General features: G+C 31.5%; 1 protein-coding gene across 3 annotated transcripts in view; it reads left to right on the forward strand.

Moving 5' to 3' along the window:
* The first annotated feature begins 1318 nt into the window (after positions 1 to 1318).
* LOC124950191 (alpha-catulin) overlaps positions 1319 to 17366 on the forward strand; it is a 71056-nt gene continuing 55008 nt past the window's right edge. Inside the window, exons 1-2 of one of the 3 annotated variants that reach the window (XM_047496594.1) lie at positions 1319 to 1749; positions 13688 to 13745. In XM_047496594.1, coding sequence (XP_047352550.1) covers positions 13731 to 13745 — 15 coding nt within the window. In that variant the 5' untranslated portion in view covers positions 1319 to 1749; positions 13688 to 13730. The remainder of the gene's footprint in view (positions 1750 to 13687; positions 13746 to 17366) is intronic. The other 2 variants (XM_047496592.1, XM_047496596.1) reach the window with 2 other exon arrangements.

Genomic DNA, 17366 nt, shown 5'->3' on the forward strand with positions numbered 1-17366 from the left:
TATATAATATATTAATTCTATTTTACATCATATCACACTTCAATGCATATGGTGTTTATATATTGAATATACAGATCAAATTATATATAATTATTATTCATGTGCATTATATGCAAGTGTATTATGTAATGTATACATATTAATGTATACATTACATAATACGTATTAATGTAATGTATACATACATATATATATATATATATATATATATATATGTATACATTAATACTGTTTAATTTCGTTTGATTATTATTCATCGCATTCGATTGATCGTATGATCTATCATAGATTAATATATCGATTTGAATATAATATATATACAAGCAAGTTCATATTTTGAGAAATTTTAATCAAATTTCAATTAATTAAATATTATACATTATTTTTAACGAACTATTTATTGTTATTATTTTCTTAATCTTTTTTTTTTTTGTTCTTAAAATGAATCAGATTAATCAGATTAAGTTAGCGAACGTACTATTTCAAGGAAATTTGAAAATGGCTAATCGTTTATTTCAAGGAAACTAAACGTGTAACATTAAAGCATATATATGAAAATCAGTGATGGGAGCTTACGAGCTTCTTCGCTTTCATCGCAGATTTCAAAGGGGCGCCACTATACGAAACTTATTTTTCACGAAGAATGCAAAGGAAACGTCGGGATTTACGTGGATTCAACGATGAATTCAAGTAAAATACTAAATTGATTATGATAAATGGGGAAAAAACAAAAAGACAAAAATATACGTCAAAAATAATTAATTCGGAACGTTAAAATTAATTAATATGAATTATTCTTAAAAAATTTTCATTCTCATCCGTAAACTATTCTCCCGAAGGAACAAATCTTTTTTTTCTAAACGATTTCTTTTCTCTCTCTCTCTCTCTCTCTCTCTCGTTTTTTCTCTCGAAAAAATTCATCCCATCATTCCTAAGTTTAAAAATCATTATAAAGATTTACCACAAATTCTTCCTCGACTAAATTTCTCGTTGAAAATATTGATCTGAACTTTTATATATCGTCGATACGAATTATAATTGATAAAATCAACGCTGTCATTTAAGGTAACAAACATCCACGTAAATAATCATAAGTAAGTATTAACATTATTTCGATATCGAATAAAATAGTTTAAAGAAAAATAATCATTGGCGGTTGATGGACGAATAAGATAAAATAGGAGGGAGGTTATTGGAAAAGTCGACAGATGGGGTAATAGTCAAGCCGAGGGAGCCGGCGTCGCGACGAGTGAACGTCAGGGTTAGAGGGGGAGGGGGCTTAGGGGTGAGGGGCGATAGTTACACCGGGGAATATAATTTGGTCGGAGTAGCGAATAGTTGCTCGGGCGTCGCCGTCTCGGCGGGCGGCGTCGCTCCGGTAGCGATAGGGCGCGCGCGCGCGCGCCATTCCGTCGTGGTAAAGAGAGGGAGAGAGATAGATATATATATATATATATCATATATATATATCCACACATACGTACATATATATATATGTATGTGTGTATAGATAGAGAGAAGAGAAAGGTAGTAGAGTGATTGCGTCGATTGGAGAAAGAAAGAGAAAGATAGAGGGCAGGAGGTGTGCGCGGGGTGGTGGTGGAGCAACGAACCCTCTCGCCGTGGCTCGAATGTACGGAGCGCCGGAGTTGTGTTCGAATCATGGCGACACCCGACCCCGTAGATCCAGCCACCCTAGAGATTAAGACCCGTAGCATAGAACAGACACTACTCCCACTAGTGAAGCAGGTAAGGACGATCGAGTTGATACGACCGAACGATATATATCATGTATGTATGTGTATATATATATATACATATATATGTATGTATATGTATACGTATATATGTGCGTAACAACACGTTTCAAATAATTTTTTCAATAAATTTTATCTTTTATCGTAGGGAACATGCGTGTGTATGCTTTTTTGTGGATACGTGTGTGTGTGTGTGTATGTGTGTGAGAGAGAGAAAGAGAAAAAGAAAGAGAAAGAGAGAGAGAGAGAGAGAGAAAACTATCTCATTCGTATCACGTATGTATATATTGTATACGAAAAGATTTCTATGTGTTTGCGTGTCGTTCATTTCGTGCTCGATGAGGTTAAGGCCACATCGTGTGTCGTCACTGACGCTCTCCTTGTGCTCCTATTATTACATGTATATATATATATATATATGTGTGTGTGTGTGTGTGTGTGTGTGTGTCTCATATATCTTATTTTTTTCCTTTTACCATTTTCATTTCTATTTCTATTTATTTTTATTGTTGACGTCATCGTCGTCATCACCGCCGCCGCCGTCGTCGTCGTCGTCGTCGTCGTCGTCGTCGTCGTCGTCGTCGTCGTCGTCGTCGTCGTCGTCGTCATTGTTGTCATTATTGTCATATAAAAAGCGTAAGAGGAGATCGCACGTTACCTTTTGATCGATCTTTTCGAATTTACGTCGATCATTGTGCGCGCTCGAAACCGTCAACACTCGACACTCGACAAGAAGATGTGCGCACGTCTCCATAGATGCTGTAATTTTGCGAATGCGCCCGCGCATCTCTGTCTCTCTCTCTCTCTCTCTCTCTCTGTCTCACTTACTCTTACTACTTCTATTATATATATATATATATATATATATATATATGTATATAGTGTAAATATATATATATATACAGATGTAGGTAGATGTTTGTGGTCTCTGTCGTTTTCTCTCTTAGATGAAATACATACAATATATGTGTGTGTGCGAGCGTGTGTCTACGTGTGTCGAGGGTGAGGGTGACATAGGGGAGCGAAAGATAGAATGATATATATATATATATATATATATATATATATATATATATGTGTATATATATTGAGAGAGGGAAAGAGAGAGAGCCAGACATATCGGTGTTGGATTAAAGCGACGAAGATAAACGAACGAAAAGCACGTCTCACCTTTTCTACTTTTCTCAAATGGAGATCGAACGGAAGTACTCCTACTGTGAATTTATATTACGTGGAACGTTCGAAAAATTAAGAGAACTCATTGAATTCTTTTTTTGCTTATCGTGGACCTCTAAAGAGAAGATAATCGAAGAGAAGGTATATAAATATGTATGCATGTATGTATGTATGTATGTATGTATGCATTTGACAGATCCGTGGGTCGTGGGTCGTGAGTAGCCGGCATGTGCTTCTCTCATACTACGTGCGCCCTCTCTCGCGTATTTTCTGTCTCTCTTCGATATATTTCTAGTCACGTGACATTTCCTCCAATGTTACCCGCGAATTTTGGAAACTTACACTCTCGAAATAATTCCTTATTATTTATGTTTAAGATACACGTTCAATCAATGCTATCGTACTTCTAAGCGAATAATTTATTGATTTAACGTTCGTTGAATCCCACGTAAGTTTATTTTATTACGGCGTGAACGCTGGTTGTCCGTCGGTTAATAATTCTTTTTAACGTTATATATATATATATGTGGTGTCAAGTGCAAAATTTACGAAATTGCCTTAAATAAAATTAATCCTTAGATCGATAGGTTAATATGTGAAAAATATTCCGTATTATATATATACATATATGAGACATTAATATAAAGTATTGGAAGATATTTTTCTTCATAAGAAATTTTTGCCGAGATATTCATTAGAGAAAATTTCACCTCCCGTCCAATTGGATCTTTATATCATAAAGAATAATTTTCTATGGAAATAAGTAAGTTTTCTATGGAAATTAATAAAATACACGTAGTTACAAGGAACTATACTTCCCTTTCTTCGTTACATGAATTGTCGATAAAGTTGACTGAGATAATACGCAAGAGGAACTTACGAAACTTAACGCGTAACTTTGGCCGTAGTTTAAGAAAATTGTTTTCGAACATTAAGTATATATTTTTTTTTTTTTTTTTTTTTTTTAAGAAAATCCCGTACAATTCTGCTTCATAGTAGAAAAGAAAAAAAATATACGAATATGAATGTTCGATAAATTATATTGCGCGTTTGACGTTGGTAAAATATTTAATTCAAATGATATCTACATTTTCTTCTTTCTTTAATTTATTGATTTTTTCTCTTTTGGTTTTTTTTTCTTTTTCTTTTTTTTTTTTTTTTTTTGTTAATGTCTCCCAGAATTTTCCATTTTACGCAATATCGTTTGGGATATTTTTTTCAAGCTCGATTTTCCAAATTCTCATTTATATTACATCTATATAACATTTCATTCGGCCATTATTTCAAATATACAAACAGAAAAATTCACATGTGTTATATCTAACTTTTTATGTTATATATAAATTTTTGAACGTGAGTTTTATTTTAACGCGTTACTTTACTTTACTTTAGTCGAATAATTATAATAATTTCTTTGAAATATTGCGTGACCGCGTTAAATGTAAAATATCCTATGCATAAGATTCGTTGATAACAAATAATTTCCACATAACTTGGTAAAGAGTGAAACGTGAAAAACGTTGAAAAGGAGATGGTAGTGTGTGATCTGATAAAAATTCTCTTTCTTTTTTTTCCTCTTTCTCTTTCTCTCTCTCTCTCTCTCTCTCCCTCTCGGAGAGACCATTAAACGTAAAAAGGAAGAAATCTTTTTTCAAAGGTAGAAGAAAATTCTTGCTTGAGGTCAGCTTCCTGTAAATCGTCGCCTTGAAAAAGAACGCGATCGAACTTTTCGATAAAGCTTTCTCCATTAAAACTCGCGCGAGAACGAGAGAGAGAGAGAGAGAGAAAGAGAGAGAGAGAGAGAAAGAGAGGGAGAGAGAGAGAGAATTCTTATTCAACCAAAGATTTCGATGACTTTAGAAATCTCCTTTTGCGATCTTTTTAACTTCGAATATCGTCTGTGATCTCAAATATTCTTCGAAAGAAAAAAGAAAAAAAGAAGAGAAAAGAAAAGAAAAAAAAAGAAACATTCTACGTGTTCGAACTTTCAAACGAATTTTTTGTTTGTTTTTACTAACGCGGTAGAAAAGTTTTCGATTTCTGATGTAAAGACAATAATTTCCATTTGAAAAACGAAGGAAATATGTGTCGCGAAATAGATTTGTGATATTTTTTATTATTTCTTTTTTTTCTTTTTTTTTTTCTTTTTTTTTTTTTTTTTCTATTTTTGCCCAATCAACATTTCACACATAGATAACTTTTAATCTACAATTTTTATTATTCTTAATTCACCATAATCATTTTAATTAAACTTTAGAAATAATCTATGAATAAATATTTTTCTTTTGTTTTATATATATATATATATATTAACATAACTTTTTTATCGTATTAAAACATAATTGTTCTTTAATATGAAAAGAAAGAGAGTGAAAAAAAAATCGATCCTACCAAAGATATGAAATAACAATTAATTCTCGCTATGAACGAACAAAGTAAGGTTATTTTTAAGAAATGAAACAAAAAGAAAAAAGTGACAAAAAAATTTTAATGAAAAATACATAAGAACGCGAAAGAAGTTACATGTAATGGCGCTTTTTATGCAGTATTGATTAATTTAGATTTAATTGTTTGGAACATAAGGTCGAACGAATGCTCATGGCGTTTTCTCATCGGCACATTCTCCCTATTATTATTATTATTATTATTATTATTATTATCATTATTATTATTATTATATTATTTTCCTTTTTCCTTTCTCTTTTCTTTTTAATCAGGACACCTTAAGATTTAATCGGTCTTTCTTTCAAAGAACATTTTAGGTTTTGTTACAAGTAACGTGAATATCGCGTGCGTGCATATGTGCATTATTCACTTATACATGCTCATACATACGTGTACACACACACACACACACACACACAGAGTTAGGTTTCTACTCTTTAATACTTAGCGTTTAATACGTCTCCTTACATTAAGGCTAGGGAAAAGGGGTATTGTAAGGGGGTGAAGAAGTAGGAAGGCAGAGCCGATCGTTACGGTCTACAGCCACTTGTTAGAGCATCGTCGTCTTCTCTCCTTGTCTCGGATCGTCGTCATTGTCGTTGTCGTTGTCGTCGTCGTCGTCGTTGTCCTCCTCATAATCGTAGCCGTAGTCGTTGAAGCTCCATTTAGTTCGAAAGCATGCCAACCCACGGCTCTTCTTTCTCAAGTTCCTTTATCGATCGTTTTACAGATAGATAGATAGATAGATAGATAAATAGGTAGATAGATAGATAGATAGATAGATAGATAAATAAATAGATAGATAGATAGACAATACCGTTTATTTTACAATCGATTATGCCTTAGAGAGAAATTCTCTTTAGAGAAATTTAACGTAACTCTTTCTGTATATTTCTCTCTCTCTCTCTCTCTCTCTCTCTCTCTCTCTCTCTCTCTTTTACTCTTTCTCTTTCTATCTCTCTCTCTCTTTTTCTCTCTTTGTCTTTCTCTCGGGACAGGTTTACCTTCTATTTCGTCGTTTTAATTCGTCGTTGTACTCCGTCGTTGTACTCCGTCGTTTTACTTGTTCGAAAACATAGTAGTCGATTGAACATTCCAATTAAGGTAGCCCTCTGATGCAACCTCAAATTGATCCGATCGTTACCAAGCCAGCTTGTGGTCTTCTTCCCTATCCATCTTTATATATATATATATATATATATATATATATATATATATATATATATATCGCTGATCGTAAACGTGCCGCCACAGAAAGTGACCCTAAGGTATTAGCACTCGCTAAGCCGTTCTACGATTAGCTTCAAAATCGAATCGTTCAATCGCCACAGGGTGTCTTTGTTATTTATCCAAAATCAACATTGTGAAACCATTAAAAGTATTTTCCTGCGTAAATCCCTCCATTGATCCCCACGAATTTTTATGAATACTTCAAACGAAGATATCATAGCTCCAAGTATTTTCTAACGATCTAGCATTTTTTCTTTTTTTACTGTTTCTTTTTCCTTTCTTCTTCTTCTTCTTCTTCTTCTTTTTTTTTGTTTTCTCGTTTCGTTTTTTTTTCTTTCTTGTTTTCTTTTTATTTATCTTCTTTTTTTTTTTTCTTTTTTTGATCAAGTTCGAGTACAAAATACTCGCGTATACGTTTTGTCGTATCTACAATAGAATAGGCGTTAGATTTTATTTGATTAGAGAGGATCCTTTCGTGTTAACCTGAGAGAATACGAAAATTAATCTTCTTAGTCTAGAATCTAATTTGATAAGTACGTTCCTTATGAACTGGTGAGATTCTAATACGACTTAGCTAAGAAAGAGAAAGAGAGAGAGAGAGAGAGAGAGAGAGAGAGAGAGAGATTATATATTATGCTTTTGCGGAAAATTGTCGGAAGCTTAGAAGCCCACCTACTCTGGAATTTCGAGATTAGGTTCTAAGTTAAAGAGAGAGAGAGAGAGAGAGAGAGAGAGAGAGAGAGAGAGAGAGAGGGAGAAGGGGAGGAGAGGGAGGGCGCATTAGATTATACGACTTTTGATTATATGGGTCCACATAAATCGTACCTCGGTTTTCCTTGCTTCTGAACTATGCGATGACGATTTGAAATACGTATATCTACGTAGATTTTACTTATACAAACATAAACACGCACATAGACATACACATACACTTACGCATACATATATGTGAAGACACACAAATACGCGCAGAAACGTTTACATATTCTACGTTCTAAAGGAAATTCACGAGAGACCGAATGATTTTAATCCATTTGTGTTACGAGAATTTAATTTTATTATGAAATTTGTTCCAACATTAAATATATATGTACATTTACATTCGTCAAAGATAAAATCTTTTGGGAACTTTGAATTTTATATGTTCTACGTATTATTTTATAAATATAGAAATCTATTCCTATCCGATAATTGCTTATAGAATAGGAGGAAAAATGTATTATATAAATAGTTTCTTTCAATTCCGAGAGAGTAAAGAAAAATTTAATTGGAAGAAAGAGGTCATTGTCGAACTGATACTCTATAGCGAGTTAATTCTCTGATTGCTTGGATTTGTTCGTACCTATATACCACACTGTGTAATCCTTCGAGATTCCTGTTCGAGACATGATACAGGCATTTAACGAATTTTCTAAAATGTAATATAAGTACATACATATATATATATATATATATATATATATATATATATATATATATATATATATATATAGAGGAATGTGATCAAATTTAATTGGATCATAGATAAATTAATAAGTTATCAGAATAATTTCCTTTTTTTCTCGATTTTTTACTATCTTTTCTTTTCATTTTCTTTTTTTTCATTTAAATCGGATTATTGAATTTTTTTTTATCAATATACGTTATTATTCTTATTATCCCTTTTTCCTCTTTAAAAAAAAAAGATATATATATATATATATATAATATTATATTTATTTCACACCATCCATTAATTCGTGTATAACACGTTGATTTCACGTGCGCTTTCAGTCCGGACGCATCAGATACGGACTCAGAAATCTGACAATTCGTTTCGTTCTCTCTTTCTTCAGACTCATAGTATCGATCGCGTTCTCATTACTGTATTATTAAATTTTACGGTGCATGTAGAAGAAGCGAGCTTCTTCCATTTGGCTGGCAACGTCAGCCGGTGCAGCCGGATTGCTCCACTTCGAAATCCAATAACTCAAGTTGCTACCTCGCTGACCGTGGAGCCAGTAAATTTTGAAAGTTGGAAGGATATTCGACTTCGTCTGATTAAGAAAATAATTACGAAAGAAGGAAAGTCGAATATATATATATATATATATATATATATATGTGTGTGTGTGAGAAAGAGAGAGAGAGAGAGAGAAACGGAGATAGAAAATAGAAAATATTTATATAGATAACAGATAAATTTACAATACATTTTATATTTTATCGACTTTATCTATTCAAGAAAATAATTATGAGAGAAGAAACAAGAGAGAAAGAGATAGCTAGAAAGATGGGGAGAGAGAGAGAGAGAGAGAGAGAGAGAGAGAGAGAGAGAGAGAGAGAGAGAGAGAAATAAAGATATAAAATATCAAATGTTATTTATACATATAAATCAAATAGATAGACAGACAGATTTAGATTTTACATTTTATTAATTAAACAAACCCCATTTCATTCATTCGGTCGTTCGAATCGAAAACAATAACGCATAAGTTAGCATCGCGTCAGCAGTTTCTAACATTTGCTTCTAACATTTAATGTTCTAACAGAACTCCGTAGAAATTCATACGTTCATTCGGCCAGGGGCATACACCGTCAGGCAATTTCGAGAAGCTTTCATTTCAAGGTAGAATGCACTTTTCCCATTTCGCAGTCCAGTACTCTGTATGATAGATATAGTATGTTTCTTTCTCTCTCTCTCTCTCTTTCTCTCTCTCTCTCTCTCTGTCTTTCTCTCTCTCTCTCTCTCTCTCTTATTTTTCCTCTGTCTTTTCGACACAGTTGTTTACCTCGTCCGCTTAAAAATTTATAAAGCGGATGAATGCGTAAGGTGGCAACTTTTTTTGTAGTACGCGCATACACATTGACGTATTCTCTCTCTCTCTCTTTCTCTCTCTCTCTCTCTCTCTCTCTCTCTCTATTTCGAGTTTTATAGTGCTAACTAGATTTTTCATCAAAATTCATATCACGTGAAACATTTTCCTTCTTTGACTCTTTTTCTCTTTTTTCTTTTTTATTTCTTGGAATTCGTGTTTGCACGTTCACCGTGGAAAAGAAAAAGAAAATAAAAAAAAAGAAAGAAAAAGAATACGAGTAATTACCAATTGAATACAAGTAAATTACGTTAATTACTCGTAAAGAATATGTTTACGAATTATTCTTTATAATAAATGAAAATGAATTTAATTGAATAAATCGTAATGTAAACTTTCGGACAAATGGGAATGTTAGTTGATTTCTTTGAAAGAAATTTTTCTATCGAAAGCGTTGAGAATATCGTAAAAATAGCGTGACTAATTTTGGGAAAGGTACATAATTCTTTCTTTTCTTTTTTATTTTTTGTTTGTTTTCTTTTCTTTTTTTTTCTTTTTTTTTTTTTTGCTTTTTTCTCCGCTGTTTTTTTTTTCCTTTTCATTTTCATTCACCTCACGATAGGATCCAGTCACGTTTCGACGTATATATACGTACACACGCCTGCGTGTGATGTTTATACGACGATTCGCAAATACAGAGAGAAAGAGAGAGAGAGAGAGAGAGAGAGAGTAAGAGTGTAAAATAACGAGGAGCGAGTATGTTGATCGTTTAGTTTGAAATTAACACCTAAAGTTTGAAATATTAAACTGCGTAATAGGAAAAAAATATACACATTATGTTTATCTTAGAAAGATTATATGATCAAAAAAAAAAAAAAAAGAAAGGAAATAAAAAAAGGATCGAGAAACGATCGATATCCTTTCCGAGAAAGAAGAAACGAGAAATCTGACGATTTTCAAAGGGGGAAGAACAAAAAAAAAGGGAAACAGAAAAAAGAAAAAAGAAAAAAAAGAAGATTCAACGAATAAATGTCTTACTTTACAAATTTCAAATTACAATTTGAATGATGTCAATGAATTTTCATTGATAATGTTACTACATCTTACAAATATATTGTTCGTCTTATATCACATATGGATATTATTATTAAAGTTGGATTAACAATTTAAAAGAAAAAAAGAAAAAAAAGAAAAAAAAAGAAAAGAAAAAACAAAGAAAAGAAAAATTCAAAATAATTTTCATTTACAACATTAAAATTTTATAAACGCATTGTAAATATATTTAACATCGTATGTCATTAAAAATTTTAATTACAACAATTTCAAGGATTTAAAGTATTTCTCTCACATTCTCATTATATTTCAATTTATTTATATATAATATATATATATATATATAAATTTTGTTCCAAAGTTGTATATATTTTCGTTTTTTCTTGATTTCTTTTTCTTTTTTTTTTCCTCATTCAAACAATTGTCACGAAAGTTACGTCATTATCAAAGCGGGAGAGACAAGTTTCCTTTTGAACGAAGAATAATTTTTTTACGGAAAAGAAGAAGATGAAAAAGAAGAAGAAGAAGAAGAAGAAGAAGAAATCAGAAGAAATCAGAAGAAATCACAAGAGAAAAGACAATATCGCGTGACCAATCTATTTTCTTTTTTTTCTTTTTTTGTTTTTCTTCCTATTACCACGTGAAAAAATGGACCAAATCTTTTTTATCCGACTGATAGGAGATAGAAAAAATAACTCGGATGCGTTAGGATTGAGACTGTCTCGTGGCGTACTCTACGTGGGATAACATGGGTAAGGTAGAAAACGAAATTATCGGCCGTCACACTGGTTGACATACTACTATATCCTCTTGTGAAAGGTGAACAATGGTAAATGGTATGAATGACGCTGAGATATATAGCTATACACTACGCATACATATATATATGCACATATTATATATACGTACATACATATATATATATATATATATATATATATATATAGTATATATATGTATATAGTTTCTAGCGTCCACCTTCTAGGTTCACAATGCACGCTATTCGACGAGTGCATTTACCCCATTTATACCAGCTCTATGAACGCCAGCTTTTGATAGGCTTATCGAAGTAATTAGTCGACTACGAGCCGGAAAAGTTTTCAAATCGTCCGTGTGAATCAGTCAGGTTATTCGATTATCAATAACTATTACGAGAGAGAAGGACTTAGAGAGTTAACAAGAATGTTATATTATCGTATATAATTATATGATAATTTAAACGTATCATCGTATATACATTTCTGTTTTTTTTTTTTTTATAATTTCGTTGAATAATTCCTATCTCGAAAAAAAAAAAAAAAGAAAGAGAAGATAATCGATATTGCATTATGAATCGATTAATTTCTACGTAATATATTTTTAACAAATAAATTGAACACATCGTGTCTCGTGAAAGAGAACACATAAATTAAACACATAATATGTGGAAACAGAGAGAAGGGAGAGAGAGATAAAGAGAGAGAGAGAGAGAGAAAGAGAGAGAGAGAGATGTGTTTTACAGGAAAAAGTGAAATTTTTCTTTTCCATAGATTTGATAGATAATAAGTAATATAATAGTGTTTATTATCGATCATCGATTATCGTGTGTGTATCGCGAGCTCGTAAACGGGTTCGTTTGAAAAAGATTTATCGGCGCGTGAAACCGTATTAAAAAGAAGAGTAGACAATAACGAGGGATAAACAAAAAGAGAAAAAAGAATAGAAAAAAAAAAGAAGAAAGAAAGAAAAAAAAAAAGAAAGGAAAAAAAAAAAAGAAAGAAAGGTGACCGCGTCACATGGTGCATTACTCTTAGTGCTCTAGCGATACGTATACGTTTACACGTAAACACGTGCACACGTGCATAAATGCATATTTATAATGCACAATAGGCACGTATTTTACGTGCCTACCAGCTCACTTCGCGTAAAACGAGGAAAGTTTTCATAGTTTTTCTTTCCGTGTCTTCTTACGTTGTCGCGGTCGACGTAACGTCGAATCGAAAAGAGAGAGAAAAAAAAAGGAAAAAGAAAACATAAAAATGTATAATAAAAAAAGACAACAAATGGGAAGAGGAAGGGAGGGAAAAGAAAGAGAACGAGAAGAAGAGAAAGCTAGAGAGAGAGAGAGAGAGAGAGAGAGAGAAATTACTTCGCTCGATCGTGTTACGAACTAGGTCGGAATACATACGAGAAAGATAGAAAGAAAAAGAGAGAAAAAGAGAGAAACAGGCAATAGTTAAAAGCTATTACATCGTCTGTTCTTTCCAATAACTTTACTTATTCGAGAAAACGACTGCGAAGATCGTATAAATTGTTTCAATGAATTTCTCGATCTCTCTGTTTTTTTTCGTCCCTTGACATTTTTACTTAATCTGTTGTTTATGCGATTGGAATAAATCGACTCCTAGAACTAAACTCACGACATCTTCTGAATTTTTCTAATTCCTATTGTTCGAAATATCTGTAAATATGTGTACACAGAGAGAGAGAGAGAGAGAGAGAGAGAGAGAGAGAGAGAGAGAGAGAGAGAGAGAAATATGTGGGTGTGTGAACGTTCTTTATCGAATAGTTCCAAGAAAGATTAATTTTCTTTCTTTTTCAAATCTATCTTGACCTTCTTCTTCGAGGTCGACATTGTATATCCTTCTTCTTTTATGTCTTTAAATATGTTTATTCGTGTGTGTGTGTGTGTGTGTGTGTGTGTATGTGTGTGTGTATCTATGTACATGTGTACTTGATCTATATAGGAACAAACATACGAGTTACAAATTCTTTCGATAACGCGTGCATATATACGTTTAAAACTATTTATCGAATATGAAAGATAATGAAAAGAGTTCGAATGGATTCAAGAGTTTTACCGTTGTTATCGTCGCCGTCGAACTGATGTTATTTTCTTTTTTCCTTTTTCTTTTTTTCTTCTTCCTTTTTCGGGATCATAGATCGAACCTGGCAAGAGATGACGAGAGAGAGAGAGAGAGAGAGAGAGAGAGAGAGTAAGAGAGAGGGGGGGGGGAGAGAGCAAAAAAGAATAGAAAAGAAAAGAAAAGGAAGGGAAGGTGATAAGAAAGATGTATTCCTTCACGTAAAGACGAAAAATAAAATAATATAAAATAGGATACAATAAAATTAAGAAAAAAAAAAAAAAAAAAACAAGCAAATAAATAAATAAATAAAAAAGCGAAAGAAAAAAACGCGAGGCGAGGTTGTTGAGAAATGTTGTTTTTTCATTGAACGGAATCTATGTTTTAGGCACGTCTTCGAACAAGAAGAATCAATTGAGTTCATAAATATAATGGGTTCTTCCATGGTAAGTTTTTCGTAGGCAGTTATTGGAGAATATCTGTATAATAAATATATATATATTATATATATATACATATATATATATGTATATAAATATATATATATATATATATATTTCGCTAATTACATGTGGTGTATTGTTTTGTTAGACATTTATTATAGATGACTAGAGATATTCGACTTTTTTCTTTTTTTATCGTTGTTCATTGTTCGTTGAAATAGTGAGATGTTGAAAGAAGAGAAAAAAAAAAAGAAAGAAAAAAGAAAAAAGAAAAAGGAAATAATAACAATAAGCGAAGAAAAAAGAAAAGAAATAAATCAATTAAAAAAAAATAGTAAATCGATCGACGTTTTCTCCAAAGAAAAAAAAAAGAAAGAAAGATGAAAGAAACAAAAAAAAAATATATATATATATATATAAAACAAAGGTAACGAAAAAAATCACTTTAAAAAGCGCCGATGGTTTATTATTTATTGACGTACATACATACATATTCACGTATACGCATACACGCATAGTTATATTACAAGATATAGTAGCTTTTATCCGCAGATCAGAGCATGAACTTTTGCTATGAACACTCGAACAGCGCGGTTTATGTACCGCATTTGATGTTGCGTTTCGATATTATATAATATTATAAAATATATATATATACCGATAGGACATAACAAAAGTACATTTACGGCCATTAATTCCATACGGGGGTGGGCGTGGGAGACTGACAGAGCTTTCATTCTATCCATTCGATTATCTTATAAATTTATATTTACATATTATCAGTTACCTCGTGGCTTTATTTCACGGTTAAAAATATCAATATGCATCATTAATGTTCGTACGTATTTATATTTTCGTTATTTATAAATAATCTTCATCTGAAAAGACAGTTTTAGATATTTATATATATGTATATAAATATCTAAATATTATAATATATTAATTATATATATATATATATATATATTAATTATATATATATATATATATGTATATAAAAAATTATTGATTTTATTTTGCTACTATTATATATTAAATCTATTTATATTATAATAATTTATTATTTCCTTATTATAAATTAGATTTTCAATAAATTAATCATTATTCTTCGATATCCATATCGAAAACTTTGAATAAAGATTATCTAATGTTTTTATTATTTATAAATGACCATAGAGAATGACGATAGGGTAATAGAAATTAATATGACACACTCACATACATACATATACATATACATGCATACACACATACATACATATACATAATAGAGGAATACATTGATATGTTTTATTGTATAATAGGATCAAAAGGATAACATATGATTGATGGAAAAGGAACCCGCGTTATATCTTATTCATGGTAGCAGGTGTACGTATAATGCAATTATTTAGATTATTATTCGTTAGAGAGCGAAAGAGAGAGATAGATAGAGAAAGAAAGAGGGAGAGAGAGAGAGAGAGTGAGAGAAAGAGAGAAAGAGAGAGATTATAAAGGGCAGGTCGAGCTTAAAGTAAATGTTTTCTCGCAAATAAAAGGTACAGTAAGAGTAGGAGTAAAAGAAGGTGGAAAAGGAGGTGGAATGGGGGTGGGGGGAGGGGCAATGAGGAGGTGGAGATGTAAAGGAGGAAAACTCGAGATAATTGTAACTATCCGAACGTTAACTTTTCTGTTCGTTTGGCGAAACGACTGAACACAAGCTCGCAAGCACATGAAACTTCCCTAATTAAATTTATTTGAGCTTTCATCTCGAAATTACATGATAATGCGACTTGTATCACCTCAACATGTGTACGTATATATACATATGTATGTACATACAAAAATATATATATATATATATATACACACAATTACACACACACGACATATATATATATACATTTCAGTATACCATGTGATAATATCATTCTTATCGCATATATAAAGCTTACAAGGTGCATGTATTCATGGCCGGATGAATGAAAAATTATTTTACGAGGGAACAACGTGCAGTCGTTGCGGACACTTAATCCGCCATTCGTTGGAATTAATCCTCAGCAATATCTCTTTCTCTCTTTCTCTCTCTCTCTCTCTCTCCCTCTCTATTGTTTTTCTAGTCTCTCGAATGGTCGAAGATTATAGCGAAAAAAAACCAAAGTCGAGATTTAATTGAGGGAATAAATATTCTTTTGTTTTTATTCGTTCGTTCGTTCGTTTATTTATTTTTCTTTCTCTCTGATTCGAAATAAAAAAGCAATATTTATTTTCCATCCCTTAACGTCATCATTTTTTCTCATTATATTTCTCCTCCTTATTCTTCTTCTTCTCCTCCTTATTCTCCGTCATTTTAATAATTCGATGCGAACGAGGTAGATTTTTTGTTATTTCTATCGAATTTTTTTTTCTCTCTTCCTTTTTTTTTTATTTTCGTTCGAAAATTCGATAATGGTAACGTAGGTGTAGTATCAGTTCCAAGTGTCTTGAAGTATACGGTACTAGAACAATGCCTTAGACGTGATGTGCGTCCATTACGAGGGGGATGTCGTAAAATAGGATCCACGCTCGTAACTTACAGGAAGTAATACTGTCTTACGTTGCATAAAACACATATCGTCTTGGATGACACACAGACATGGTACACGTTACATAGACTGAAATGTACACACATTTATATCTATCTATCTATATATACATATATATATAATATATATATATATATATATATATATATCTATACATATGATATATATATATATATATATATATTCATGTATATGTATGAGTAAATGGAAAGGAGTTCGTAAAGAAAAAAAAAAAAGAGAATAAAATCTTTCTTCACAGAAGCCGATCATTTTTATATTTCAATAAACCAAGACGAAATGATTTACAAGATACTTATATTTTTAATATATAGAAATGAGTACACGCATTCGTACACATACGTATACACATATACACATATAGACATATGGACACGTAGGTATTCACGCAACTTGCATATAATTTATACGACGTTAAAAAGCCCATAAAACGTTATATAAAATATCATCATCATCATCATCATCATCATCATCATCATTGTGAAAAAAGGACTCGAACGAAATGATCCAACGATCGAGATTAATTATAAAATCTGACCTTTCAGATACGATGAAACATGTTTTGAGTTAACTAGTTTTAATATTTTAGATCGTTTGAGATCGTCTCTCTACGTTGAAGGATTATTAGTTTTTAGAGAGATGCCGTACTGTGTGCTCCGTTTTGCTTAGAACGCATAGAATTAATTATACACGTAATGCTTCTTTTATATATATATATATATATATAACGTCATCTGTTTGCTTTGAGGATGATACATCAACCAGTAGAATATTTATATCGTACGTACTATACAAGATAAAGATATTGTTTTAAACGATATTTAAAAGAATATCAATATTATATGATATTAGATATTATTCGTCAAATTATAGTCGATTATTATTTTAAATAATAATTATTATAATAGTGATAAAATTAACTATGACAAAATTAACTTCGTCATTGTTTCGAGGATAATATGTTGTTTAATTATAAAAAAAACAAGACAGAAGAAATAAAAAAAGAAAAAAAAAATGAAAAAAACAAAAAAGAAGAGAGAAA

The sequence above is a fragment of the Vespa velutina genome, chromosome 6, assembly GCF_912470025.1.
Source record: "Vespa velutina chromosome 6, iVesVel2.1, whole genome shotgun sequence".
Lineage (NCBI taxonomy): Eukaryota > Metazoa > Arthropoda > Insecta > Hymenoptera > Vespidae > Vespa > Vespa velutina.